This window comes from Cyrtonyx montezumae, unplaced genomic scaffold, assembly GCF_038088225.1.
Source record: "Cyrtonyx montezumae isolate F1298 unplaced genomic scaffold, pur_monq_1.0 scaffold_17, whole genome shotgun sequence".
Classification (NCBI taxonomy): Eukaryota; Metazoa; Chordata; class Aves; order Galliformes; family Odontophoridae; genus Cyrtonyx; species Cyrtonyx montezumae.
Window position 1 is genome coordinate 16,443,405 of NW_027071903.1, and position 27,328 is coordinate 16,470,732.

Here is a 27,328-nt window from a genome sequence, read left to right on the forward strand (position 1 = left end):
AATAAACTGAAGCCTGATCACTCATATATTGAGTCCTTCCCTGCCCGAGAGCAATCGACTCAGACCCTGATATCCTCAGCACTATATCTCTCATTTCTCCATGTGCTGCACAGGGCAGGTTGACTCTTTTTCTCTCACCGTATTGCATAACCTCTTGCAAGCTTTCTCCTCATTCTACAAGCACCAGAAGAAAAGAAAAGTAAATCTCTCCTGTCCTTCCTCCTCTCCTATATCACCTCCATGCTCGCAGTGGCATCTCCCTTGCTCCTGATTGTCCCTTGCTCTCAAGCTCCTCTCACTCCAAAAGTCTTAGGAGACCAACAGCCTTTCCCACTGTGCAATGGCATTGTCTGTGTTTGTAATGCCATTTTCTATTTTTTGTAAGGTCATGTGGCTATGGCTTTTGGCTTTGTAATGATGGTAACTGACCTTAGAAGGAAGATCATAGCATATGAATGCAGTTATCGATCAAATTCTACTATATATTGTAGATATTCCCAGAGGTCTGACAAAGTCTACACCTCTCAATGTCTCGATGTCACAAAAAAGTATATACCTCTTCAGAGATGTTGTAGGTGAGTAGGAGGTTTCCAGAAAACATTTTCTCCCTAGAAAAAGATGCCATCAGCTCTTCCAGGGAAAAAGCTTCTAGAATAATGTGGGACATATTTGAGAATTAACAAGGAAAATCCATTCCTGCCCTCGTGGCTCTCATGCAGAGGCACTGGGTGAGCCCTGGGCACTGCTCTGGTATCTGTCTCTCTGTAGAAAGGAAAAATAGACACAAATAGATATATCATGAGCACTTTAATGTCCGAAGTACATCTCATGTCCCATCTGTCAGACAACAGTGGAGGAACAGAAACTGCCAACACAGCCTAGAAATCTCTCATGGCTTCCTGAGCTGGTGCTCCAGAGCTGGCAAGAGGCCACCCACAGAAGACTGGAGGAGGACCCACTGAAGAAGACTAAGCAATACTGGTATGTGTTACTGCTTGAGGTTTTAAATATGCTGCTGCAAACTGACTCTGCTCAGGGCCAATCCCCAGATCTAGCACATAACAAAGCAAACATCTACCCTCGCTGTTCTGTTCCCAGAGATACAAGAGTGACCTACTGTCACGGTGTTGTCCGTGACAGTGACCCAAGGGAAACCGAGAAGGGAGAGGGGAGAGAAAAAAAAGAAACTGCGTCAGTGGCCGCGCGGCCGCCCAAGCAGAGCCGCGCTCCGGGAGGGGGAGGGGGAAACAGCGGGAAGAGATGGGTCTACAAGAAAACAACGGCACGATCTGAGAAGGAACGGTAACTTTACTAAATCTAATAAAATTGAACAATTGAGAGAGAGAGATAAAAATTGCCAACCCAAAAGCTGTGAGCTTACGTTAAGGAGGACCTGCAGGGGAAGCACACGTGCTGAACCTCCACGGCAGCACAGAGGAACGCGCCCAGACAGAGCGCCACCTGGCATTCGGTGCGGAGCTCCGCCCCTCTGCTGCTCCCAAAAGCATTAACTCCTTAACTGCTGCATGATGGTCTGATGTGGAATACCGGCATCAAAACCACAAAACCACAACATTCCACCCCTTATTCCACATCATCACATCATGCTTAACACACATCTATACATAACCAAAACAGTAATAACATAAGTTACATAGAAACATATATATATATACATACATACACACGTAATTACAGACTGCATTCCCCCAGCATCAAATTCCCTTGTGGGACACACTGGACGTCCCCATTTTTATCCATTACCCACCAGGTGCACCCAGGTCCCTGCGCAAAAACGGTTCCACGGAGGGGTTTGCCCTTTCCAGAGGCTGGAAGGACCCACACCGCTTTTCCCAACATGCTCCTCACATGTACCACAGGGACCTTATCTCCCTCTATGGTCTGTAGGGAGCTGGACTGTGTAGGACCCTCTCGGTTGACTGATCCCCTAGTGTTGACCAGCCAGGTGGCTTCTGCCAGATGCTTCTCCCAGTGCTTGAATGTCCCACCACCCATTGCTCTCAACGTGGTTTTTAACAACCCGTTGTAGCGCTCGATCTTACCAGCAGCTGGTGCATGGTAGGAGATATGGCAGATCCATTCAATGCCGTGTTCTTTGGCCCAGATATCCACAAGAGAATTTTTGAAATGAGTCCCATTATCAGACTCAATTCTCTCTGGAGTGCCATGTCGCCATAGGACTTGTCTCTCAAGCCCTAAGATGGTGTTTCGGGCGGTAGCATGGGGTACTGCGTATGTCTCAAGCCACCCAGTGGTCGCCCCCACCATGGTGAGCACGTAACGCTTACCATCGCGAGTTCGTGGCAAGGTGATATAATCAACCTGCCACACCTCCCCATATTTATACTTTTCCCATAGCCCTTCCTGCCAGAGGAGTTTCATCCTCTTGGCCTGTTTAATTATGGCACATGTGTCACAGTCATGGATAACCTGTGCAACGGCATCCATAGTTAAGTCCACCCCTCGGTCTCTAGCCCACTTATAGGTCGCATCCCTTCCTTGATGGCCTGAGGTCTCATGGGCCCACCGAGCTAAAAATAGCTCTCCTTTGTTCTGCCAGTCCAAATCGATCTGAGACACCTCAATTTTGGCAGCTCGATCTACCTGATGGTTATTTTACTGCTCTTCAGTAGCTCGATTCTTAGGCACATGAGCATCTACATGGCGCACGTTTACACCCAATCTTTTTGTTCGGGCAGCAATGTCTTTCCACAGTTCAGCAGCCCAAATAGGTTTACCCTTCCATTGCCAGTTGTCCTGTTCCCACTGCTGCAACCACCCCCATAAAGCGTTTGCCACCATCCAAGAGTCAGTATAAAGATATAGCATGGGCCACCTCTCCCGTTCAGCCACATCTAAGGCCAGCTGGACAGCCTTTACCTCCGCAAATTGGCTTGACTCTCCTTCTCCTTCGGTGGCCTCTGCAACTCGTCGTGTGGGGCTCCACACAGCAGCCTTCCATCTGCGATGCTTCCCAACAATATGACACGATCCATCAGTGAAGAGGGCATACGTCTTTTCATTCTCTGGTAGTTCGTTATATGGTGGGGCCTCTTTAGCACGTGGTATCTCCTCTGATGGGGATGTTCCAAATTTCTTGCCTTCAGGCCAGTCCATGATCACCTCCAGGATTCCTGGACGGTTGAGGTTCCCCATCCGAGCTCGCTGTGTAATCAGTGTAATCCACTTACTCCAGGAGGCATCAGTAGCATGATGGGTGGGGGGAACCTTTCCTTTGAACATCCAATTCAGCACTGGCAGTCGAGGTGCCAGGAGGAGCTGTGTCTCAGTACCAATTACTTCAGAGGCAGCCTGAACCCCCTCGTATGCTGCCAAAATCTCCTTCTCAGTTGGAGTGTAGCACTCCTCTGAACCCCTGTACGCTCTGCTCCAAAATCCAAGGGGTCGGCCTCGGGTCTCCCCAGAGGCTCTTTGCCACAGACTCCAAGTGGGACCTTTCTCTCCAGCAGCAGTGTAGAGGATGTTTTTCACATCCTGTCCCAACCGTACTGGCCCCAGGGCCACAGCACAGGCTATCTCCTGTTTAATTTGCTCAAAGGCCTGCTGCTGTTCAGGACCCCATGCAAAATTATTCTTTTTTCGAGTCACCTGATAGAGGGGGCTTACTATGAGGCTGTAGTTTGGGATGTGCATCCTCCAAAAACCTACTACATCCAGAAAAGACTGTCTCTTTCTTGCTAGTGGGTGGTGACATACTGGTGATTTTGTCAATCACATCTCCTGGAATGTGACGACGTCCATCTTGCCATTTTACTCCCAGGAACTGAATTTCTTGGGCAGGTCCCTTCACTTTGTTCCGTTTAATAGCAAAACCAGCACCCAGAAGAATTTGGATTATTTGCTCTCCTTTTTTAAAAACTTCCTCTGCTGTATCACCCCACACAACAATGTCATCAATGTACTGGAGGTGCTCAGGTGCCCCACCCTGTTCCAGTGTGCTTTGAATCAGCCCATGGCAGATGGTTGGGCTGTGTTTCCACCCCTGGGGCAAACGGTTCCAGGTGTACTGAATGCCCCTCCAGGTGAAAGCAAACTGTGGTCTGCACTCTGTGGCCAAAGGAATAGAAAAGAATGCATTGGCAATGTCAATGGTGGCATACCACTTGGCTGCTTTTGACTCCAGTTCATACTGCAGCTCCAACATATCTGGCACAGCAGCACTCAGTGGGGGTGTGACTTCATTCAGGCCACGGTAATCTACCGTCAGCCTCCATTCTCCACTGGCTTTACGCACCGGCCATATGGGGCTGTTAAAAGGTGAGTGAGTCTTGCTGATCACTCCCTGGCTCTCTAGCTGATGGATCAAGTTATGAATGGGGAGCAAGGAATCCCTGTTGCTGCGGTACTGCCGTCTGTGCAACGTTTTTGTAGCGATAGGTACCTGCTGCTCTTTCACTTTCAGTACCCCCACAACAGACGGATCTTCTGACAGACCAGGTAAAACAGACAGCTGCTGAATGTTGTCTGCATCTACAGCAGCTATTCCAAAAGCCCATCGGTATCCCTTGGGATCCTTGAAATGTCCCCTTCTGAGATAGTGAATACCGAGTATGCATGGAGCCCCCTGTCCAGTCACTATGGGATGCTTCTGCCAGGTTTTACCAGTGAGGCTTATTTCTGCCTCCAACACAGACAGTTCCTGAGAACCCCCAGTCACTCCAGAAATATGAATCAACTCTGTCCCTTTATAACTCGAGGGCATCAGAGTGCACTGTGCACCAGTGTCCACCAGTGCCTTATATCTTTGTGGCTCTAATGTGCCAGGCCATCTAATCCACACAGTCCAATACACTCTATTATCCCTTTCCCTCCCCTGGCTGAGGGCACGGCCCCTCTATTGGTTACCTGCAGCGTCGGGAGCAATTTCATTGGTGGCTGATCTCTGCTGTAGTTCTCTCACCCATGCTCGCAGTGCAGGAGTGGGTTTTTTATGCCACTTCCTCATGTCCTCTCCATTTTCTCGTAAGAAGCTCCACATGGCCACACGTGACATGATGTTACTGCCGTCATTTGCTCGTGCAGAGAGGCGGTTGCCTTTGGTGGCCGAGACTTTAAACAGTTGTGTTGCGGTGACCCCAGGAGGATGACCCACGGCCGCGCCGGAACGATCTTCTTAAGATGCCGATGCAAGGACTCAGAGAGACATCAATATGATTATGCAGCTGAGCCAACTTTATTGCGCAGGTTACATACTTTTATACCCCTTGAACATATGCTATTTTTAGAATAATTGTTAAGCAGTGGTTCTTGCTCTGTCCTTGCAAGATAAGTGGTGTCCAATTAGTTCTTCTTTTCCCACACATACCAGGGCCATCTGGTTCCACCGCAAACTTACTCCCTCATCGTTGCCTGGTCAACGGTGCACTACTTCTCAAAATTCAGTGATCTGAACATGCTGTTTTGTTCGCACTGCTACAAAGATAAGCACACACAACCTCCTTTCCCAAGCCAGTTCTCCACAAGTTGCTTCATCAGATTCTTTGGGTCATGCTCGTCTTCATCAGGTGTTTCCAATATTGACACAGGTTCATCCCTATTCATCAGTAATGACAGTTCCTCCAGTATAGTTTTCTTTATCTCACCTACTTCTTCTGCTACTATAGCTGCAATGGAAGCACGTGATGGTGGAAACGGTTGTTCAAAGTTTTGGAGTGTCAATTCATAAACTGGGAGTCTTCTGTCTTGACCCTCGAATCTATGGAACATTGCTACCAGTGCACTTGCGTACCTCTCTGGTGCTGTTTTTGAGAGCTTGCGATATACATCAGGTGTGTACCTTACTCTATCAGGATCACGGTCCTGGTGTGGATTGTTAGGGACGAAATTGGGATCATACAGCATCTCTACTACGGCTGTTTCTCTCAAAAATTGGATGCCTTTCTCCACGGTGTTCCATCTTTCCACCTTAGGCTCCAGATCATCTTTGTAAGTATATCTATCCTTTACAGCCACTAGTACTCGTTCCCAGAGGGTAGCGACTCCATTCAGACATGTGCCAATTCCTCTGTCGATAGTTGGGTCTCGGGCAATGCTTGCCAGTTGGCAGGCTTCGCTGCCATCTAGGGACACGCTGCTGGCACCGCTGTCCCAACACCGCAGCAACCAGGTGACGATAGATTCACCCGAGCACCGTACAAACTCCTTTCTTGAACCTTGTATTTCAGTCATCTTTAGGGGCCGACGAGTAGTGGTAACAGTGACTCCATCATCATCGCTGTCTTCTCCATGTCTCTCACTTTTCTTAGTGGCCTTTTTAGGTGGTGGTGGTGGTGGTGGTGGTGGTGCTGAGGAGGGCCCCTCGCCTGGATCTTCCTTTTTTTTCTCTGCTTCTTCTTCTTTCCGTTCTAGGCGCGAGGACGGCCGTGTCCATTTCTGGCCTTCCACAGGGGCAACCGACACTGATACCGGTGCTTCCTGTGATTGGTCAGGTCTAACTTGGAGGTTTTCATTTTTGCTTTGGACCTTGGTTTGGAAACCATTTCTCTCCAGAATATCAATTATAGCTCGATAAGCACAAGCCAGACCCCAAACAATACATTCCTTCTCAGATCGTCCTGAGTCACATGACTCCTTACCTAAACACTCACTGAATTTCTCAGGATCCCACAGGTGCTCAAGATCAAAATTGCATAACACCGGGGGTCCCCACGCTTCTAATTTCTTTCCTAATTTTTTCCACCTTCCCTGCCATTCAACACTCTCTGGTTTTGAGGAAGGCTTCCTCCACATGATATAAATTGCCAAGAGAGCATTCAGGAAAATAGATAACACAGCTGTCAGGTTGACATCTTGAATATAGGTAAAGACCTGAAAAGAGTAACTGGAAACCATTCCAAATGCTGCATAATCTGTCATGTTAGCCAGGGTGTCTAGGCAGGAGGCATGTAACCTCCTCAGCACACTAAAGTAGCTGTATGCACACATTACTCCGGTGCTGAACACGAGGAGCTTAAAAAGACGCCAACATGCTATAAGGTACATGAAAAACCTTAGTCCACTCTGCACCAGACTTACAATGGAGTGCCAATACTGCACTGCCCACATTCTCCACCAATAATTGTCACGGTGTTGTCTGTGACAGTGACCCAAGGGAAACCGAGAAGGGAGAGGGGAGAGAAAAAAAAGAAACTGCGTCAGTGGCCACGTGGCCGCCCGAGCAGAGCCGCGCTCCGGGAGGGGGAGGGGGAAACAGCGGGAAGAGATGGGTCTACAAGAAAACAACGGCACGATCTGAGAAGGAACGGTAACTTTACTAAATCTAATAAAATTGAACAATTGAGAGAGAGAGATAAAAATTGCCAACCCAAAAGCTGTGAGCTTATGTTAAGGAGGAAACTGCAGGGGAAGCACACGTGCTGAACCTACACCGCAGCCCAGAGGAACGCGCCCAGACAGAGCGCCCGCCTCGCATCCGGTGCGGAGCTCCGCCCCTCTGCTGCTCCCACAGCATTAACTCCTTAACTGCTGCATGATGCTCTGATGTGGAATACCGGCATCAAAACCACAAAACCACAACACCTACCTCCCCAGCAAGGGTGCAATCTCTCTTCAGAGGAGAAGGATAAGCATGCAGCTTGAGGCAATTTGTGCTGTACATAGGAAGAAACGTGCTGTAGCCCCTACAGAACCTTCACAACATCCCCACGTTGAGAGAGGCCCTGAGGTGGGGACCTGAGTATGGCGTACGCTTTTTACTCTCTTGGGATTGAAGGAACAACAGGGTAGAGGTGGAGACGACACAGTGACAGTATTTTATGAATTAGGTGAAAAGTCTGTGCTGTGTACAAGTTTTGGGGATTGAACTGCCCATGGGAGTTATGCATATATTAAATTTAATTTCAAACTTCTTTTACAGTGTCAAACTTTATTTCAAAATCAGTTACCCATGGATAGGTAGGGAGTTCCAAGATCTTTTAGACCTAAACCTCATTCTTATTTCACAGAGCATATGCAGAGGTAACTGCCACCTTGAGAAGTCCTATCACCACAGCAGTCTTCTCACTTTTTGTGTTGTCACTCCCTCCATTGGCTTTATGGTGTGCTGTCTAGCACAGAAGTAGGTGGCTCTATCTGTGGCTCTAAGGGCATGCAGCTGCAGGGAAACCTTGTTTTTTGCTTTATCTGCAGAGATGGTGACACGATCTTGGAAGGATGGGGCATAACCTGTGTTATTCCCAAAAGGATAGATCCAGCCTAGAAATTGTAACTCCCCTCCTGGAGACAGACGGACACAGTTCCAGTCATAGTAAGGGCTATCCAGAGGTACTCCTATTACAGTGCAGGTGAGGAGGAGTGATCCAGAGACTGTCCCTTCCTTGGGACCAGATATCACCATTTTTATTTGGGAAAGGTTACCTGAAAAGACAGAGAGAGAGTGTGAAGTTTGATTTTTTGTGATAAGTCCATGAGTGAAGTAGTCAGTCCCAAAGTTGCAGAGTGCAAATAACAAGAGAGTTCTTTATCTCCAGGACTATCTATAAACATGAATCTAGAGTCCTGGCAGGATTGCATGGAGTTCCCAGCCCCTCTCAATCCCAAATATTTCATCACCACCAGCATCTGGACTCATATCACTGAGCACAGAGAATGGGAAGGTTATGGACACATGGGGAATTGTTTTGCCAGTTGCACATGAATCTCAAAGGATCAAGAAGCATGGGGCCCTTGCTGCATCCCCAGAAAATGACTTGCTCCTAGAAAATGCAAGGTTGCTCAGAGTGGGATTCTACACTGCTCCCTGGGCAGTTATTGCCATTATCTTCCCTTAATCCATGCTATAAAAAATGTCAGAAATTCTCCCTCTTCTGTGCTGCAGCAGCATTCTACCGCCTGAAAAGGGAGGATTATATCCATGAAAGTATTCATCTTAAGTAGTGGAATTTAGACTTTGGCATTAGCAGGTAAGACAAGCAGGGGAAACCTGGGCCTACTCACTCCTGGTCTCTAATCTCTTTCACCTCCCATCAGTGCTGAGCAGGACAAGGTAAGTAACAGCATTATCTGTGTGATCATTTCACTACTTTGAGGACAGAGAGAAGGGAAATTAACCCACAAGGGACACAAAGAGGAAAAGAGCCCAGTTCTTGCCTACTATAAGAGAGTCTGTGGCCCCTCTGGCACCCCCAGTACCATTGAGAACACCAACCCTGGATACAATCCCTCACTACCCTTCATAAGCCATACCTGAATGTTCATTCTGCAAAGACACAGGAACAAGGGGATAGGTGCAGAGTGCTCAAAAGTCCCTTACTACTTTTGTATGCTGCGCTACTCATTCGGGATTGCTTTTCACAACTGACAGCCTGTCCATCAAGTCAGGACATGATTTCTAGTAGAGGGGAAGAAGAGTGCTGAGAGGCCACGATCTCTTGACAAGTAGTTCTAAAGGTTATATGTTCCGAGCAGTGGATATACCCTTGTGAGGGAAATGTACAAAACCCACTTGCCAGTTTTTATCCCAGGAAAAGTGGGGCTCTCACCTTTGGGGGCTGTAGCAAAGGTGATGACCAGCACACGGAGTAGCATTGCAGGCTTCTTCAGAGGAACTGTCATGGTACAGGATAAGGTAGGGAAGCAGGGCTGCAAGGAGCTCAGACCTTCCTCTCTTTGAGTCAGAAGATAAATGCCCAATGCCTTCAAATATGGAAACTCAGATTTCCTTCCAACCCCAGCCAGATTTGCAGCCTCTTCTGAGCAGCTGCTTTGCAGTTACAGATGCTTTATACACTAAGGAGTTGTTTATAATTGGTGGGGAAAGCAAGCCACATTTCCTTTTGATCATTGCTCAGCCTGCACAGGAAGCTCATGGACCTCTGTTAACTCCTTAGGGCCCCTTCAAACCATTTCCCTAAACTGATTTTGTAAGCAGTTATTGCCCTTTAAATAGGTAAGTGGGAAAGGCCTGATAGTGTGAAGAGTATTTTTTTTTCCTGGGAGTGATATGGGATCAACTTTTTCCTCCCCCATCAAATGTAAAAAACTGTTGCTATACCCCTGAGCCTCAAACTCCAAGGTGAAAAGAGAGGGCTTTGCAAGGGGCAAAAAGATAATGGGAACCAGCAGTATGAACAGTCAGAACAGATGTGTGGAGTGTGAGCAGTTAGATGACCTGCTGTGCCTTGTGGCAAGGCTACAGGATGAAATATATAAAGTGTCTTCAGGGACAAACAGAAGGTTGGGGCATGACCTGTTGGAAAGGAGCTCTGTGGAGAAGAACCTGAGGTTCTGCCCTGGTGAGGGCTCACCTGGATTACTGTATCCAGTTTGGGGCTCTCCAGTACAAAAAAGACAAGGATCTCCTGGAAGGAGAACAATGGAGGGCCATCATGATGATAAAGAGCCAGAAGCATCTCCCCTATGAGGAAAGGCTGGGTGACCTGGGTCTGTTCAGCCTTGAGAAAAAAAAAGACTGAGAGGGGATCTTACTAACATTTATAAATATCTTAAGTGTGGGAGACAAAGGGACATGGCCAACCTCTTTTCAGTGGTCTGTGGAAACAAGGGGAAATGACCATAAACTGAAGCATAGCAAGTTCCACACCAATATGCAAAAGAACTTCTTCATGGTGAGGGTGACAGAGCACTGGCACAGGCTGCCCAGAGAGGTTGTAGAATCTCCTTCTCTGGAGACACTAAAGACCCATTTGGATGCCTACCTGTGCAGCCTGCCGTAGGGAGCTGCTTTGGTAGGGGGGTTAGACTCGATGATCTCTGGAGGTCCCTTCTAACCCCTTCAATTCTGTGATTCTGGTATTCCCCCAACATCAAGGCTACATCATTGAAGAAGAGGAGGGTATTGCTTGTAGGCAATTCCTCCCTACAGGAATCTGAATGTCCAATATGCTGAGCAGACCCTTTTCCTAGAGAAGTCTGCTGTCCTCCTGAGGCTCAGTGAGGGATGTCATTGGTCTCTATCTACTCTGGCAGACAAATACCACAACACCTTACTTATTTTCCATGTGGACAGAGATGAATCAGCTATCAGTGGGTTGCAGTGTCTGTGGCATGGACTCGGATGTGAACGATATACATCGTTTATTACAGGTTCTAACATCCCTTAAATACACTCACAAGTTGTCTCTTTTAACTTTCCCACCCGCCTTTACATGTCAACAAAATACTCCACAAACACTCCTTAACTATGCGTACAGGTACTTATCCAACCAGGGCCATGAGTCGTTCCAAGCCATGCACTCTTCCTCCAATCAGGGTCTGCCATCACACAGCTTACTTGAACTTGTTTTCCTTTTCTTCTGGAAGTGTCCTTCATTCTCAGCCTTCTTTTCTCATGCTGTTTATCCTCTTCCACAGCTTCTCCTCTAAATATGCTTTCCTGTATTCCCACAGTGGGTCAAGGGCTATCAAAAGGAACTTCAGGGCACTGGGACAATGGGGAGAAGGCATCGGGGAAAATTAAGGGAAATATTTAAAAGCAATTAAAGAGTTATCCTTTAAAGAACTGGCAAGACCAGCTGAAAACCACAATATAGTTACCATCGCTGAAACCTGGAAGGGTGATTCTCCTGAGTGGATTGTGGCTGATAATGGCTACAAGCTGTTCGGAAGGGACAGGCAAGGAAGGAGGGGAGGGTTTGTTGCTATCTACATGAAGAAAGTAATAGAATGTGAAGAGCTGTCCCTAAAGAGCAGTCATGAGCCTGTCAAAAGTCTATGGGTCACAGAGACTGAGGCAGCAAAGGAAGCCTTGTGATTGGTTCTGCCCCTTCAGACACGGGTCACTAGCAGCATCTGTCAGTGTAACTGTTCTGTATCACTGTCACAAATTGTCTGCATTACTGGTGGAAGTAACTACCATAAATAAAAGTTTCTGAACCTCAAGGCACTGTAAGTTAATTTTCAGAAATGTTATGTTTCAGAAAAAATAACTATCAGGTAGATCAAGCAGCCAAAACCGAGGTGACTCAAATAGACTTGGACTGGCCAAACAAAGGAGAGTTATTTTTAGCTCGGTGAGCCCATGAGTGGGTGGATTCAACTATGGATGGTATTGCACAGGTTATTCATGACTGTGAGACGTGCCATAATTAAACAAGCCAAGAGGATGAAACCTCTCTGGTAGGAAGGGCAATGGCAATAGTAGAAATATGGGGAGGCATGGCAGGTTGATTATATCACTTGGCCATGAACTGGGACAATCATGTTAGTATCCATTGTGATGCCGTATTTGGTTTTAGAAGAAAGCCAGTGTTGCTGTTGTTGCTGAGCAGTGCCCCACAGAGCTGGGGACATTTCATTTTCTCAGCTTCTTGCCCTGTCCTGCCAGTGAGGGGGCACAAAGAGCTGGGAGTGACACCCTCCAGTGACCAATAAAGCCCTCAGCAGAGCCATGCTTTGTCTTTTTTTTTTTTGTTTGTCTTTGTCCTTGTCCCCATGCAGGTACCATTCACATCTGTTCCTGCCTGGCAGAGCCCACCCCTAAGTGCTAGAAGCGTCTCCCAACTTCATGCCCTGCACCCATGGGCCTCTCCATCCCCTCTGGTCTGTCTCCTCCAGAAGTCTAAAGGATGGAGCTCCCCATGCTTCCAAACAGACCCAACCCCTCCTTCTGCTCTCTCTAAACTCCTCCTTCCGTTCCTCCCAAAGCATTCACCCTTATTACACCTTATCCGTGGCCACAGTGTCCACATGTCACTCTCTTTAATTAGCCCTTGCTTATTGCAGTCAATTGTCCCTCACTTGGGTCTGCTTCAGTCCTCTTCCTTCAGACCCATTCACCCCTACCATCACTCAAAATAGAGTTCCCAAATCTCTTCCCTTAGGGGAGTTAAGAGTAAAATCTCCTCTTTGATGACCAGTGTCACCCTCCATTGATTAATGAAGCCCTCTGACAACTAATGAAGCCTTCTGAGGACCACTGACACCCATCAGAGCATCAAAAAGCATTGAAAAGCATCACAAGGCAGCAACCAAGAAGCTTAAGATTATAACGAGCAGCAACTAAGATACTAGAGATTCATTGCTGCTATACAAAATAGTAGCAGAGATCTCCCTGCAGACACCACAAAGCCATACAACATGGGAACAAATCCAGAGCTCAATTGCACACACACCACAGCCATACACTGCTAGCTGAAGTGCCTTGCAGTTAATTATATTGATCCCAATCCCTGTGAATGAGGACTCAGAATGGAGTCAAGGTGTTGATCGAGCAAGACTGCACCTTTATTCATTAAAAGACAGGAGGGTGTGAGAGATCCAGAGTAAAGAAGGGACCCCTCTTGTCATGAAGAGACTGGCTCAGAGCTCATGGTGCTGCCCATTGTCAGGGACTGGCTGCTTGATACTAAGTCCTCCTTCAAAACACTCGTCTTCTCAGTGATGCCAACCTGCTCCTGCATAGAAGTGCTGCTGCTGGGGCACTTGGACTCTGCTTGGCATGGGCTGCCCTGGAAAAATGATGGGTCACAATCCAGGCTAGCGGTCAGTACCTTCAGCAGAACCAGGAGAAATGAGGGCATAAACATGGATGAGCTCCTTGTCCCCATCACTGTTGTCATCTGGAAGGCTGTCATCAGAGTCACAGTGATACAGACTAAGAGCTCTCCATTAAAGAGTGCAGCACTACTTGGTCTGGATCTTCTGGGTCGAAACAGGTTAGATTCACCTAGGAATGACTAGATACATATGGGTGAGTGTCAAACTTTCACTTCACAAGTAGGCTTCAAGCAGCATACAAGTTGCTCACCTGGCGAGCACTAAAGAAAGTGTGGAGTTAGCAATAGCAGCTGATTAAGTGTGCTCAAACTCTTTTTAAAGCAGTTATCAGATCAAACTTAACCTGAAAGCGAAGCTGTTTGCAAAAGCAGAACTAGTTTAAGCATGTTGTGGTTTTAAGTCTTTTTCAGAAATCATTTTCCTTCCTGCAAAGTAAACAAAGGTGATGACAGAGCCTTTATTTGAGATACAGAGATACAGGCACTATAGAACAAGATACCAGAGAAAGGAGAATTAACTCACCCCTCCTGGGAACCATTTGGGTTAAGGAATGCAGCCATTTTTAGCTGAGCAAAGACAGCAAACCAAAACAGTGACAAGCTGAATTATGTAAGAGGTTGATATTTGGTTATGTAATGGTGGCAGGAAGAAGCAAATAGGCTCTAGCAACAGTACCACTGTCTTGAAAGTAACCACTGTGCTTTTTTTTTTTTTTTCTGCTTTGTTTGTACTTCAGAGCACTTGAAGTAAACCTTTATCCAGCTGCAGTGCTCATATGCTTTACTAAGACAGATGTAAAATTTATGCACGGGAGATTGGCGTGAATGGCTGACAGATGCCCCTTCCAACCTGTGATTACAAGAAGCAATCACAAGAGAAACACAGAATCGTAGGGGCTGGTGCCCCCCTCCCCCTCGTTCTCAGCCCCACAGGGCCCCTCAAAACAACCGCAGAAGGACGCTCCATGTCCTCTCAGAATCCCCCAATCTAACCCCATAAGTCCCGCCATGGCTTCACACACCTGCAGACCCTCACCAGGCCCAGCCTGGACCCACACTTTCCCCGCTCCCCACCCCGTCTCGTGCACCTCCTCCCAAGCACCGTCACGGTCACACCATTCCCAGCATGCGTCGCTTCTGGTGACGTCACGCGACCGTAAAGCCGCTTCCCGGACTTGCCCTCACTCGGCATGGCGGGCCGGACAGCTGCCGACGGCCAGCGCATGCGCTAAACTAGCCGTTGACGATGAGTTCAATTGTTTTTCTTTCTGGGATTTGAATGGCAGGTGCCAGAACCAATTAACTGAAAGAGGGGAGGGGACTGGACTCGCTCGGTGCCCTGAGGAAGAGGCGGGGCAATGTGTGAGCAGCTGCTCTAGCGCTGGGAGCCAATCAGCCTGCCGGGCGGGGCTGGGCGCACCAATCAGATTGCTGGAGGGCCGGAACGGCAGCTGGGACGGTGGCGCGGCGGCGCGGCGGGAAGCGGTGAGTGCGGTGAAGCCGGTTTGGGTTCAGGACCCGGAGCTGCCCGGTTTCGCTGTGGGGCACGGGGTGGCCTCGGTGATCTCAGCTCCGGATCCGCAGTGTCCCTGGAGCTGAGGCCTACGGGGACCCCTGAATTCCCGGTCCTGGTAACAACACCCAATTCCTCCTCCAGATCCATCTCCCTTTCCTAGGTTGCCCTTTCTCTGAGCTCAGCCCCTCACTCTGACGCCAGCCCACACATTTACCAGCGTCCCTCGGTCCCCTTGAGTTCTCTCTTTTCCCAGTGGTGTTCCCTCCTTTCCCTGACACCTCTTCCTCAAAATCCTCACCCCTCACCATCCTGTAAGCCCTCTCCTGCATCCCCCAGGGTCCTCCCCTTCCCCAGGCCCCCAGTCACATCCCCTATAGACCCCCTTTCCCCTCTCCTAAGGTCACCTTTTTCACAGACATCCATTCTATTGTGTTCCATCTCATGCCTTAGTTTCCCCACTTTCTGAGACACTTCCTCCACAAATTCTTGACCCCCTCACCCAAACCCTTTAGGCCCCCCTCCATCCCCTAGTCACTTTTTTTCCGTTTTTCCCCTCCTGTCTCCAGTGCCTCCCTAATCTCCTGGTATCCCCCCTTTCCCATCCCTTAGGACCCTGCCAATCCCAGGCCCTCAGTTTCCACAGGCAGCCCTCTGGCAGCCATGGAAGAGGCACGCTGCCTGCAGGCCAGATACTTCTTCCGTGGCAAGGAGCACAGCATCCGTCTGAGCATGAGCCAAGCAGCACTGGAGTTGGAGGTGGAGGAGCGCTGCAGCACCGAGCGCTGGCAGGGCCACTTTGATGCTGCCTGTGAGCCACCCAAGGGGTCTCTGGAGCAGGTCCCTGCAACTTCCAGCCCTTGACAAATCTCCCCCTGTCCACAGCTGTCGAGGACCTGACACGTAAAACAGGCAACTTCAAGCAGTTTGGGATCTTCTGCAGCATGCTGGAAGCAGCACTGTTGAAGGTGGGGTGTGCTGGTTTTGGGAGCTGGAGGGCGAGTTTTGGGATCCTAAGTCCTCCTGTCCCACTCCACAGAGCAGTGAGGCTGTCAGCCTGGAGCTGCTCACCTACAGTGACCTGGAGGCCCTGTGGTGCTGTAAGGCAGGGGTGGCTGCACATGTCCCCACTTCAACCTCGCCACTTAGCAGCAAGCGGTACCTGATCCTCGTCTACTGCGTTGAATTTGACAGGTGACAGGGGGCAGCGTGCAGGGATAGCAGAAGGTGTGGACACAGAGGAGGTCACCCAGCTGGGGCACCAAGGGGCTGAGGACACTGCCATGGGGACAGTGTGGGGCTGAGCCACCAAATAGGGAGGCAACATGGAATCAGGGACATCGGTGGGGGGACACAGAGAAGCTGGAGATGTCAGTGGGGATATACTGTGGCATTGGGGAGAGTGATGTGGGGATAGATGTTGGGGGAGAAAGTGTGGGGCTGGGAACATGGTGGCACTGATATTGCAGTGTCTCTGTGTCCCCCAGGATCCACTACCCGCTGCCATTGCCCTATGCTGGTGAGGCAGATATGGCTGTGCTGCGACGCCTGGTGCGGGAGCAGCAGGATGAGCTGACACAGCTGCGGGACGAGTGAGTGCAACTGCCTTATGTGTCCCCTCTGTGGCATTGTCAGAGCAGCAAAGGGACAGCGCGCTGTGCCTTGTGCAGGCTGCAGCGGGCACAGCAGGAGGTGTGGAGACTGGAGGACGAACAGCTGCGGGACAAGGCTTGGCATCAGCAGGAGCAGCAGCGGATGACCAAAGAGGTGTGCAAGATGAGGCTGGGGACATGAGTGTGCCACTGCACCGTCACAGCTCTGTTACGGCTTCTCCAGCTGACAGAGGTGAGGGCGGCTGAAAAGATGCTGCGGGTGCATGTGAAGACACTGATGGCTGAGCTGGCAGTGTGCAGGAAACGGTAAGGCACCGGGGACAGGACCAGGGCACAGCAATGTCATACCCCCATCTCCACCTCACCATATTTGTCTTTGCCACAGGTGCAGCACATCACCCACCAAACCAGACCCCCCAAGGGATCACCACTGCTCTAGCTCCCGGGACAGGCATAGTAGCAGCCAAGGCCGCCGGCCACCACGGTCCCCATCTCCTGCAGGTGAGAGACACAGGCATGTGGGGACTTTCCTGGGACCTCCTCCCAAATGTTCTCCCTCCCCTTCTGTTTCCTCCAGGTTCACGGCTGCCACGCTTCAACCCCACAGCCTTTGTGAGAGCACGTGAGCAACGGCGACAGGAGGCTGAACTCCGAAGGTAAATGGTGCCACAGCTGTGCTACAGTGCCCACGTTCACTGCCAATTTTTTTGGAGGGTTAGGGGAGGCACCTCTGTGCTCCCTGCAGCACATGATTTCCTGAATGCAGGCAGCAGCTACCACGTGGGACAGCGTCAAGCAGTGATAACACTAGGAGGAGGTGCAAGCGCAGCTCTTCAGGTAGCTGGGGGGCACCCAACAGATCTGAGGGATGCCCAGTGAGCCTGAGGGACTCAGTACATCTGAGCAACACCCAACAAGACTGGGGGAACCTATTAGGTCTGGAGTTTGTCCTCAAACTTTACACTGAACCTTGTTTCCATGTAGCTGAAAGTTTCCAGAGCCAGCGCTCAGCACTGAGCTCAAGCAGTGAGGCTGACACATGTCCCCAGCACCGCAGGTCAGTGACAGTGTCCCTCAAAGCCACTTCAGTCCCCTCCTGTACAACAGTCTCCTTGCACCCCTGTCCTCTTAACTGCTTTTTTCCTACAAAGCAGGGGCTTGAGGGGTCCTAGCACCCGAAGCCCACTGAGTGCTCCATCCTGCAACAGCACCAGTGTGGTGAGTGGCTCTGGGGGGCAGTGGTTACAGCAGGGGGTGACAGTGACACTGGGAGAAGGGCACTGGGTTGGGTGCCATCACCACCTTCTTTCCCTACAGGCATCTCGCCTGGATAGGGGCTGCAAACAGCATGGGAAAGGTGAGCCCCTCATCCTGGTCCTAGTCCTCTCCCACCCCTTGGCCCCATTTACTTTACTATTTTCATTTTTATTCTTATTTTATTTATTTATTTTTCAATTTTATTTATTTTATTTTTAAAATTATTTTTTATTTTTATTTATTTTATTTTTCACCTATTTTTCTTTTCTCACCCCTCAGAGAACCTGGGCACAGAGCCCTCAGCCACACTATCTGAGATTGATGCCCGGCTGCAAGCACTGCAGGCATACATCAGCACCCTGGGCACTCACATGTGAACTTCAGGGGTCACTGGGAGCTCACCCCAGAGGGACCAGACCCGGGCACTGGAGTGCCACGAGGCCACCAGTGCCCAGGCTACGTCTCCAGTGTCCCCTAAAGGAGACAGCACTGGCAGGATATGGTGTAATAAATGCCTGCATGGCTCTGTGGGTCAAGCAGCATGTGTCCTTGTCCATGTTCCCTGATAACAGGACCTGGCTCCTAGCCCCCACTGCCCCATAGCCCTATACCTCACCAATGCCCCTGAAGTCTTAGCCTCAGCAACCATCCCAAGTCCTCAGCTGTGATCCTTAGAGTCATAGAACCATGGAATTCTGGAAGGGATTGGATTGGGGGAGGGACCTTACAGCCTCCCCTACTCGTGGATGGGTTGTCCCCTACCAGATCGGGATGCCCAGGGCCACATCCAGCTTGGCCTTAAGCACCTCCAGGGATGGGTCAACCCCAGCTTCTCTGGACAGCCTGTGCCAGTGCCTCATTGCTCTCTGAGTAAAGAAGTTTTTCCTAATCTCTGACCTAAATTTCCTTTTAGTTTAAAACTGTTCTCCAACTGATTAACTGTGAAGATGTTTATCTCCCTCCTGTTTATAAGCTCCCTTTACATATTGGAAGGCCATAATGAGGTCTCCCCAGAGCCTTCTCCAGGCTGGACACCCCCAGCTCCCTCAGCCCGTCTTAGTGGTAGCTCAGCCATCTGAGCATCGTTGTGGAATTGCCCTGACACAGTACGACATTATAAGCCTGCACTTTGCCTTGTTAAACCTCAGTAGTTTCTTGTGGGCCCACTTTTCAAGCCTCTCCAGGTCTCTCTGAATGACATCCCTCCCTTCTGCCTTATCAACTGCAACACTCAGCTTGGTGTCATTAGCAAACTTGCTGAGGGTGTGCTTAATCTTACTGCGTTATTGGTAAAGTTGTTGAAGAACACTGGTCCCAAGATGGAACCCTGGGGGATACTACTCATCACTGGCCTCTACCTGGACAAAGAGACACTGACCATAACCTGGCTATGACCATTCAACTAATTCCTTATCCACTGAGTAGTCCAGCCATATATCTATATCTGCAAATTGGAGATAAGGATGTGGTGTGGGATCATATCAGAAGTCCAGGTAGATTATAGAAGGCCACCAGATTCATCAGGCATGACCTGCCCTTGGTGAAACCACCTGGATGTCTTGCATCACCTCATCTCACGTGTGCCTTAACGTATCTTCCAGGAGGATCTCTTCTATGATCTTCCCAGGTGTAGACATGAAACTTACTGACTGCCCCATAGTTCCCTGAGTCTTCCTTTTACCCTTCTTAAAAATGGGAGTTACGTTTCCATTTTTCCAGGTGGACTTCACCTGACAGTCATGACTTTTCAGATGTGATTGAGAGTGGCTTGGCAATCACAGCAGTCCCTTCAGAACCCCGGGATGCATGTTGTCCAGACCCATAGGCTTGTACACATTAAGTTTTATAAGTAGTCTGGAAACACTTATTTGACTCGCACATAGAATGTTCTTATTTTCCAAAGTATTCTCATAGGCTGTTCTGTTGGTTTTTGGGTTTTTCTTGCTGGTATTTGGACAAGGCTGGACAGAAAAATTACATCTCTGTAAGAAATTGAGAGATAAAACATTCCCTTTGTTTATTCTGTCCCCTCTCAGTGACATTGTGAGTAATCTTGCCTGTAGCATCAGCAATCAACACATATGAGCAAGGAGATATAGAATCAGTAGGGTTTGCTTGGTCTCACTCACTCTGGTGAGGTGGTTCCTGCTATCTCTTTGGCTCCTGAAATCATTTGAAATGATGGAAGGGCAGCAGTTTGTGTGGAAATGGCTGCAGTCCAATAGCAATACCATTCTCACTTGGGTCAGTCACGTATGTAGCTGCCATGGGAGCTAAGAGCTGTACAATGCAGGGAACCAAGCACTTGCTTGTATGAGACAGTGGTGAAAAGCAATAACCATGCAGAGGATTTTGGTGACTGATGCCACTTCCAGAAGTACAGGGGTGCTCTGGACATAAAGGGGCCATTGTCTGAGGCCACTGAGGCTGTGCCAGCCCTCCTGACCAGTGCCAGGGCAGGTGACATGAACTTAGGGTGGGTTATGTGAGCCCATGTTATGTTCCCCATAGCTGACAGTGGCATTTATGATGTGTCTCCATAGCTCATTACATGTTCCCATGGTGGATGATGTGTCATGCTGGGTGATGTGTTCCCATGGTGTGTCCTTGTTGTGAGGACATGTCAGTCATGATTTTGTCCCCATTATATGTCCCCTTGTCATGTCCTTGTGCAGTTGCTGGGTAAAGAGGAGGCAGCACCGCTGCAGCACCTCCAGGACATCCAACAGCTCCAGCAGCACTGCGTTCCATGCCATCATGGTGACTCTACCAAAACAAATGTGTAAACAGGAAGACCCTATCAAAATAAACATGTGAACAGAGGAAACTTACCAATACAGGCACATAGGCAGAAGGAATCTACCAGTACATACATGTAAACATGTCTTCTTTTAATAGGGTTGACATGTGAACATAGGGAACCTATCAAAACAAAGCATGTCAACATGGGAGAGCCTATCAAAGCAACCCTTGCAAACCATTCTTGAGATGGGAGACCCTACCAAAACAACTGACAAACTACCATAAAGATCACCCTACCAAAACAATCCCCATGAAAACATCCACTTGGGATACTGTAAAGCAAGCAAAGGCGGTGACAGAGCCTTTATTTGAGGTAGAGGCGCTACAGAGATACTAGAGATAAGGGGAATGAACTCACCCCTCCCGGTGACAGTTCAGGTTAAGGAACACGGCCGCCTCTCGTTCGAACATTGGCGCGCCGGAAGGAAGGGGGCGGGGCAACCCGCGCATGCTCTGAGCGAATCTGTGCTCCCGGAAGCACTGCCGAGAGAAAACTGCATGAATGTGCCAAGACTTCCTTCTTTCCTCTTCATTTCAGCATTAGATCTTCCCTATCTGTCTCAGCTTTGATATAAGGCCCTTGGTTTTGGACAGTCTCTCACTTTATTAATTTAACTTCCAATTATATTGTATTATAGTGTATTATTTTGCATTCCGATATCTTATTTAGTAAATTAGCTTTCCTACTTAGATCACTGTCGCTGTTTTGTTTTTAAGCCCATCTCCCTACCCTTTCCCTTTTTCCCCCTCCCCTTTTCCCGGGGTCCGTGGGTCCCCTGCCCCATTAGACACGGAACCAGGCCCAACCGGTCCATAAACCGTTGTCGCCTAATAAAAAAGAACCCCATCACCGTGACCCCACAGGACACCACAAAAACACAGCCCTCACCTCAATAAGACGCTACACCTCACCCCACGCTTCCGCCCGCCTCCGCCGCTTCACTCCCTGCCACGGCCTCCTCCAATCGAAGACGTGATTTCTGCCCCTCCACCAATCAACGCGCGCTTTACGGCCCGGGGCGGGACCTCGAGAGCGGCCGGCGGCCAAGCGAGCGAAGCACGTTCGGCCGCCATTTTGGATGAGGGCGCGATCCTGCAGTCCCCGGCAGCCATATTGGAGGCGCCTTGCTAGCACGGGGTGCTCTGATTGGTTCCTGCTGTCCGAACCAATCAACAGCGGCTGTGTTTGGAGGCGCCGGTGTGTGGGGAGAGCGACGCGGCTGCAGCCATGGTGTGGAAAATACGTTATGGTTGGGTTGGAGGGTGGCGAGGCTGAGTTGTTTTGTTCCCGTCTCCCATACTGTCGCTGTGCCCCCCTATGTTCTCAGCTTCGCCGCCAGGCTCGGGAGCGCCGTGAGTACCTGCAGCGCCGGGCACAGGAGGAGCGGCTGCGGCGGCAGCAGGACAAGAAGGAGCAACTGCGACAGGCCCTGGATGGTGAGGGGAAAATTTGGGGCAGAGGGGTCAGATAGAGTTTATTGAGGGGTAGATAACAGGGTGTGCGTGCCAAGTGTGGGGCTATGGGGATAAATATGGGGTGAGAGGTAAGTTATGGGGTGGATGGGGGTAACTTCGTGGAGCAAGGGAGCAGGTACAGGATATAATGGGCAAATATGGGATGTAGGGGCAGATGCAAGGTATGTGGAAGTAAATATGCAGGATGTGGAGGCAAATAAAGGGTCTAGAGGGAGCAAATGTGGGCCAGTTAGGGGTGTGGAGGGGCAAATATGAGGCATGGGAGTTAGATATGGGGTGTGGGGGCAAATTTGAAGTGGAAAGGAGGATATGGAGGCTGTGGGGGTAAATATGGGGACTCTAGGGATGGACATGTAGTGGATAAGTGGGACGAATATGGGGTGATGGGTAAATGTGTGGAGGGGAAGTGGGGGTAAACAGGGGATGTTGGGGGTAGATAGAGGGTTTTGAGTGGTGAAATGGTCGTTGTTGGGGTAAATATGGAGAATGTGGAGGCACATGAGGGGTATGGGGGATAAATTGGGGGTGTAGAGAGGGGAAGTATCACATAGGGTGGCAAATTTGGGGTGTGCAGGAGCAAATATGGGATGTGAAGGGAGCAAGATGGTCTACAGAATATATGGGGGGAGGTATAAGGGCATGATAGTTTGGGTTATGGAGTCCTTTCTGACCTCTTCACCCACTCCATTTTTGTTCCCTCTCCCCAGAGAACAGACTGCTGCCCACTGAGCTGAGGCACCAGGCACTGGCCTTGCAGAAGGAGCTGCAGTTTGAGATGCCAGGGGAAGGTGGTGAGTGAGAGAATGCCCCAAAATGCCCTAAAAATGAGGTGGGGATCAGCAGAAATCTGTGATCCCAAGGAGCAAATGTTTTACCTGCATGCATCCTATAATTAGGAGAGTGCTTGAGTGAATTCTCCTCAGAATGAAAGGTAGGCTTGCTTCATTTACACAGCTGGGGAATTTGCTGAGATTTTGGCAAAATTACATTTACCCAAATTGTGCCCAAAATGAGGAGTGTATTTGCCTGAATCTTTCTGGAACCGGAGGAAGAGGTGAGTGAGGATGTGGTTGGAGGTCTGCCTGCAAAGTTGTCTAGGCTGAGATGGTTAACTTCATGCCTCCAGACCGTCTCCACCAGGAAAAAAAGGAAGGGTGACTGTCATAGATAGCTCCTGAGAGGAGTGGAGATCCCTATACGTTGGCCTGACCCTACCTTAGGGAGGTGTGCTGCCCCCCCAGGGCCTAGGTCAGAGATATTTCTAGGAAACTCACCAGTCTGATCCACTCCTCTGATTATGATCCTTTATTGATAGTTCAGGCTGGCAGTGATAAGGTTGCTGACGGAAGCCTGAGGACTACAAAAAAGGATTTCAGGGGACTGGGGTGGTGAGTTGATGGAGCAGGTGTTCAGGTCGTATTTGCCTCTGTTCCTTCAATGGCAGGGAGAGATTCTGAGACGACCAGAAAAACTCATAAATAAATGGCTCAGAGGCTGCTTGCATGCAAATGCAAGAATTTTGGATTCTTAGATCGTGGGGTGGTCTGTTCAGCACCTAGTTTGAAGTCTGATGATGGGTCTTTCCATCCTTGTGTTCAAGGAACGTTGAGATGTTGTGGTGAGAGACGTGGGTTAGTGATGATTATTGGTGATAGGTGGACAGCTGGACTGGATGATTTGGTAGGTCTTCTCCAACCTTGGTGATTCTGTGATTCCCTGAAGTTGGGAGCAGATTTTCTCAAAATGAAAGGCACATTTTATGGCCCTCCCCTGAAAACTGAGAACAGATTTTCCTCAATTCCTCTCAAAATGTGAGGCAATGTGATTGTCCAAATTTCTTCTCAAATGGGGAGGAGTTTTTTATGACTCTTCCCCAGAAAAGGGGAGCAGATTTGCCCTAATATTTTCTTAAAATTGGGAGTGGATTCGACCAAATCAGATAAATCTGCTCCATGTTTTGAGACTAAGTCCTTCCTAAAATGACAAACAGGTTTTCCTCAGTTCCTGTCAAGATGAAGAATTAATTTGTCTGAATCCTTCTCAACAAAGGGTGTGGATTTGCCCAGTTCTTCTCAAAATTAGAGAGATTTTTGTGAATGTCTCCCAAAGGGGCTGAGGTTGCCCTGCCTGCACACTCCTTTCTGAGGGAGGTGTCCTGACCAAGCCCTGCCCCCAGGTGTGACGAGCAGCCAGGATGACGAATACCGGTGGGCAGGGCTGGAGGCCCCCAAGGTGATGGTGACAACCTCGCGCGACCCCAGCGCTCGTCTCCGTGTCTTTGCCAAGGTAGGTGATGACATGGTTGTTGGTGTGGCTTATGGGATGGAGTATGGCCTCGGTAATGTGGATGGGGCTTTGGATCTGCTCCGCCCCCAGTCTTTGTGCTTTATTCTTTAGGTTGGGTCTGAGCCTAGAGCGGGATGTGTGGTGGGCAGGTAGAGCTTGAATGGTGCTCCCTGTGGGCCTGAATCCACACTAGGACGTGGGGGGGGGGAGCTCACTGGGATGTGTGGAGCATCTGTGGGCATGGTCAAGGTGGTAGGCATGGCTCATTGACCCGCTTCACCCCCAGGAGCTGTGCCTGGTGATCCCAGGAGCACGGCGACTGAACCGGGGCCGGGCAGAGGTGGGGGCCCTGGTGAATGCATGCCGGGCAGCTGGAGTCACTGACCTGCTGGTACTGCACGAGACCCGTGGGCAGCCTGGTGAGAAGGGGTGGGGACATGGGAAGGAGGTGAGGCCATGGGCAGTGTCCTGTGCTGGGGGGTGACATGGCATTGAGGGGCCTGTGTTGAGCTGGGAAGGGGTAGGGCTAATGGGAGGGGGGGTGCTCATGGGAAGGGATGGGGCTAATGGAGAAGAGCTTGGCTAAAGTAAAGGGGTGGAGTTGTGGGGAGGTGTGCAGGACTGAGGGAGTGGGCAGGATGATGGATTATGGCTCCTCACTGACACCACTGTCCCCAGATGGGCTGGTGTTGTGCCACCTGCCCCACGGCCCTACAGCCCACTTCACACTGAGTGGGGCTGTGCTGAGGCATGAGGTAGGGGGTCTGGGTGGTGCTCCCCTGGGGGCACCACACATCTTGCTGCACCGACTGGACAGCACGCTGGGACGGAGGGTAAGGGGGCACAGAGACATTGCAGGACACAGGGGGATGGGGGGGATGTGGGGACATGGGGATATGGGACATGGGGTTGAAGGGGGCACTGGGGACGTGGTGGGGGCAGGGACATTGAGTCTTTGGAGGATATGGGGATGTGGAGGGACATAGTGGCATAGGGGATGTGGGGATACTGGGAGATGTATGAGAATATGGAGGGAAGTGGGGACATTGGAATACTGGGGGACTTGGGATGTGGGAGGATATGGGGATGGGAGGGGCTTGAGGAACATTGGAGAGACTAAGAAACTTGGAGGATATGGGAACTTAGAAGAATATGGGGAACTCTGGGGGACGTGGAAACATGGAGGGACATGGGGTTGTAGGGAGACATGGAGATGTGGAGGAGGAGGGTGATGTGGGGGCACAGGGAGGGGTAATGAGGGATGGGGGTACTGGGACAGGGAGGACACTGGCAGTACATGGGCAGCACACCGTGGTGACCATGTCCTTGTCCCTGTTCATCAGGTGGGGACCATCCTCAAGCACCTCTTCCCTGTTCCCCGGCCTCAGACCCACCGCGTGGTGACTTTTGCCAACGAAGATGATGTCATCCTTGTCCGGTGGGAATACAGGATGACTTGGGTGGGATGGGGACACTAGGGAGGATGTCACATGTCCTTTGAGGACATTGGAGGCAATGGGGATATTGTGGAGACGTTGAGGATGTGGATGGGATAAGGAACCTTGGGAACTTTTTGGAGACAGTGGTGTCCTCACAGGAACCATGTATACCGGCGCCAGGGGAAGACTGTAGAGCTGGAGGAGGTGGGACCCCGCTTCCAGCTGCGCCGTGAGTGTTCTCAAGTGTCCCCATGGTGTTCCCAGACCCCTCAGCATCTTCTGTCCCTCTCCCCAAGCCCCAATTGTCCCCACTGACCCCAGCATCTGGCACCCTGTGTTTGTGTATGTGTCTTTTGTTAACCCCCATGTCATTCCATGTGCTCCCATGTTCCCAGTGTGTCCCCTGAGTTTCCCCAACATATCCCTTGATGTTCTCCATGCGTGTTGGCACCTCACATATCCCCAGCATGTCTCCACAGCCCCATATTCTCCCATATCCCCATTGTGTCCTCCACACGTCGGTCTCCCTCATGTTTCCCTCATGTCCCCAGAGTCTTCCTATGTCCCCGGACATGTCCTCAACATGTTGCATGTACCCCTCACGCTCCTATCTCCAGCACTTCCCCCATGTCCTCATCGTCCCTAGTGTTTCTCCATGTCCCTCCTTGCCCCAACATCACTCCATGTCCCCATATCCCTGTGTTCTCCGTGCCCTAATTATGTTTCCACATCCCAGATGTGTTCCTGTCATCTGTCTTTGTGTCCCCACCATGTCTCCATGTCCCCCAAATATCCATGTCTCCCCATGTCCCCATTGTGCCCCCATATCCCTGTGTCCCTTTACGTGGCCATATTCCCATGTTTCCCAATGTAAACCCATGTTGCCACTGTGTTTCCATTTCTCTATCTGCATCATGTCCCTGTGTCCCTGCTGCGTCCCATGTGTTCCCATCGTGTCTTTCTGCAGCCTACCTGATCCGCCTGGGGACCCTGGAGCAAGGGGACGCCGCTGATGTGGAATGGCGCTGGCACCCCTACACCACCACTGCCTCCAAGCGCCGCCTGCTGAGTGCCAGCTAGCATTGCCACCTCTGTTACCCACACCACTGGCATCCTGCTGGCTCAGATTACTTTTTTCCAGTACTTTTTTCCCACTTTTTCCACACAAAAATCTTGTCATTTTTCACTCATGGAACCTCAGTGTCATCCTGTAAGAAGGGGTGCGGAGAGGCACCCAATAAAGGTTGAGAGGTACAACTCTTACAGGCACTGTTGGGTGGATTTTGTAGGGGACAGAGCTGCCACATAGGATGGGAGTGTTTTATTGTCCCTATAGGGTTCCTGTGGTGTAACCCCATAGGAACAGCAGAGGCCCCCTGTGTCTGGGCCCTCCCCAGGCTCTTTGAAGCTTCTTGTTTTACCTGGATGGCCAGTAAATGCCAGGGC

The 27,328-nt window shown here is 50.1% G+C and overlaps 3 protein-coding genes and 2 long non-coding RNA genes across 7 annotated transcripts in view; 3 read left to right on the plus strand and 2 right to left on the minus strand.

Annotated features, from left to right (window-relative positions):
* Nucleotides 1-9,695, minus strand: part of LOC136047138 (immunoglobulin epsilon heavy chain-like) — a 35,375-nt gene extending 25,680 nt beyond the window's left edge. The window contains 3 exon segments of the mRNA XM_065734191.1: nucleotides 3,178-3,186; nucleotides 8,073-8,397; nucleotides 9,522-9,695. Of these exon segments, the coding sequence (XP_065590263.1) occupies nucleotides 3,178-3,186; nucleotides 8,073-8,397; nucleotides 9,522-9,594 (407 nt within the window). The 5' untranslated portion in view covers nucleotides 9,595-9,695.
* The window catches only part of LOC136046778 (uncharacterized), a 222,002-nt gene that overhangs the window by 143,366 nt on the left and 51,308 nt on the right, over nucleotides 1-27,328 (plus strand). The window lies entirely within an intron of this gene.
* On the plus strand, nucleotides 15,485-18,416 carry CCDC61 (coiled-coil domain containing 61). 3 transcript variants are annotated; one of them, XM_065733509.1, is made up of 13 exons: nucleotides 15,485-15,820; nucleotides 15,895-15,977; nucleotides 16,049-16,203; nucleotides 16,497-16,601; nucleotides 16,680-16,776; nucleotides 16,846-16,928; nucleotides 17,008-17,123; nucleotides 17,200-17,278; nucleotides 17,389-17,459; nucleotides 17,607-17,679; nucleotides 17,774-17,840; nucleotides 17,940-17,979; nucleotides 18,159-18,416. In XM_065733509.1, the coding sequence occupies exons 1-13, from the start codon at nucleotides 15,673-15,675 to the stop codon at nucleotides 18,254-18,256; spliced, it is 1,215 nt and encodes a 404-aa protein (XP_065589581.1). In that variant the 5' UTR covers nucleotides 15,485-15,672; the 3' UTR covers nucleotides 18,257-18,416. The 3 variants fall into 3 exon arrangements, with proteins under 3 accessions (XP_065589581.1, XP_065589582.1, XP_065589583.1); XM_065733510.1 differs by having other exon boundaries at nucleotides 17,777-17,840; XM_065733511.1 differs by having other exon boundaries at nucleotides 16,049-16,167.
* LOC136047225 (uncharacterized) lies at nucleotides 19,872-20,922 on the minus strand. The gene is made up of 2 exons (XR_010622062.1): nucleotides 20,708-20,922; nucleotides 19,872-20,031 (listed from the first exon to the last, which is right to left on the minus strand). It is a non-coding gene; the product is annotated as an uncharacterized LOC136047225 (long non-coding RNA).
* On the plus strand, nucleotides 21,756-27,145 carry IMP4 (IMP U3 small nucleolar ribonucleoprotein 4). Its single transcript, XM_065733513.1, is given in 10 exon segments — nucleotides 21,756-21,880; nucleotides 21,883-21,912; nucleotides 22,010-22,118; nucleotides 22,865-22,948; nucleotides 24,334-24,443; nucleotides 24,730-24,862; nucleotides 25,122-25,276; nucleotides 25,787-25,881; nucleotides 26,041-26,111; nucleotides 26,850-27,145. Coding segments are annotated over 10 exon segments (1,020 nt in total). The 5' UTR covers nucleotides 21,756-21,760; the 3' UTR covers nucleotides 26,963-27,145.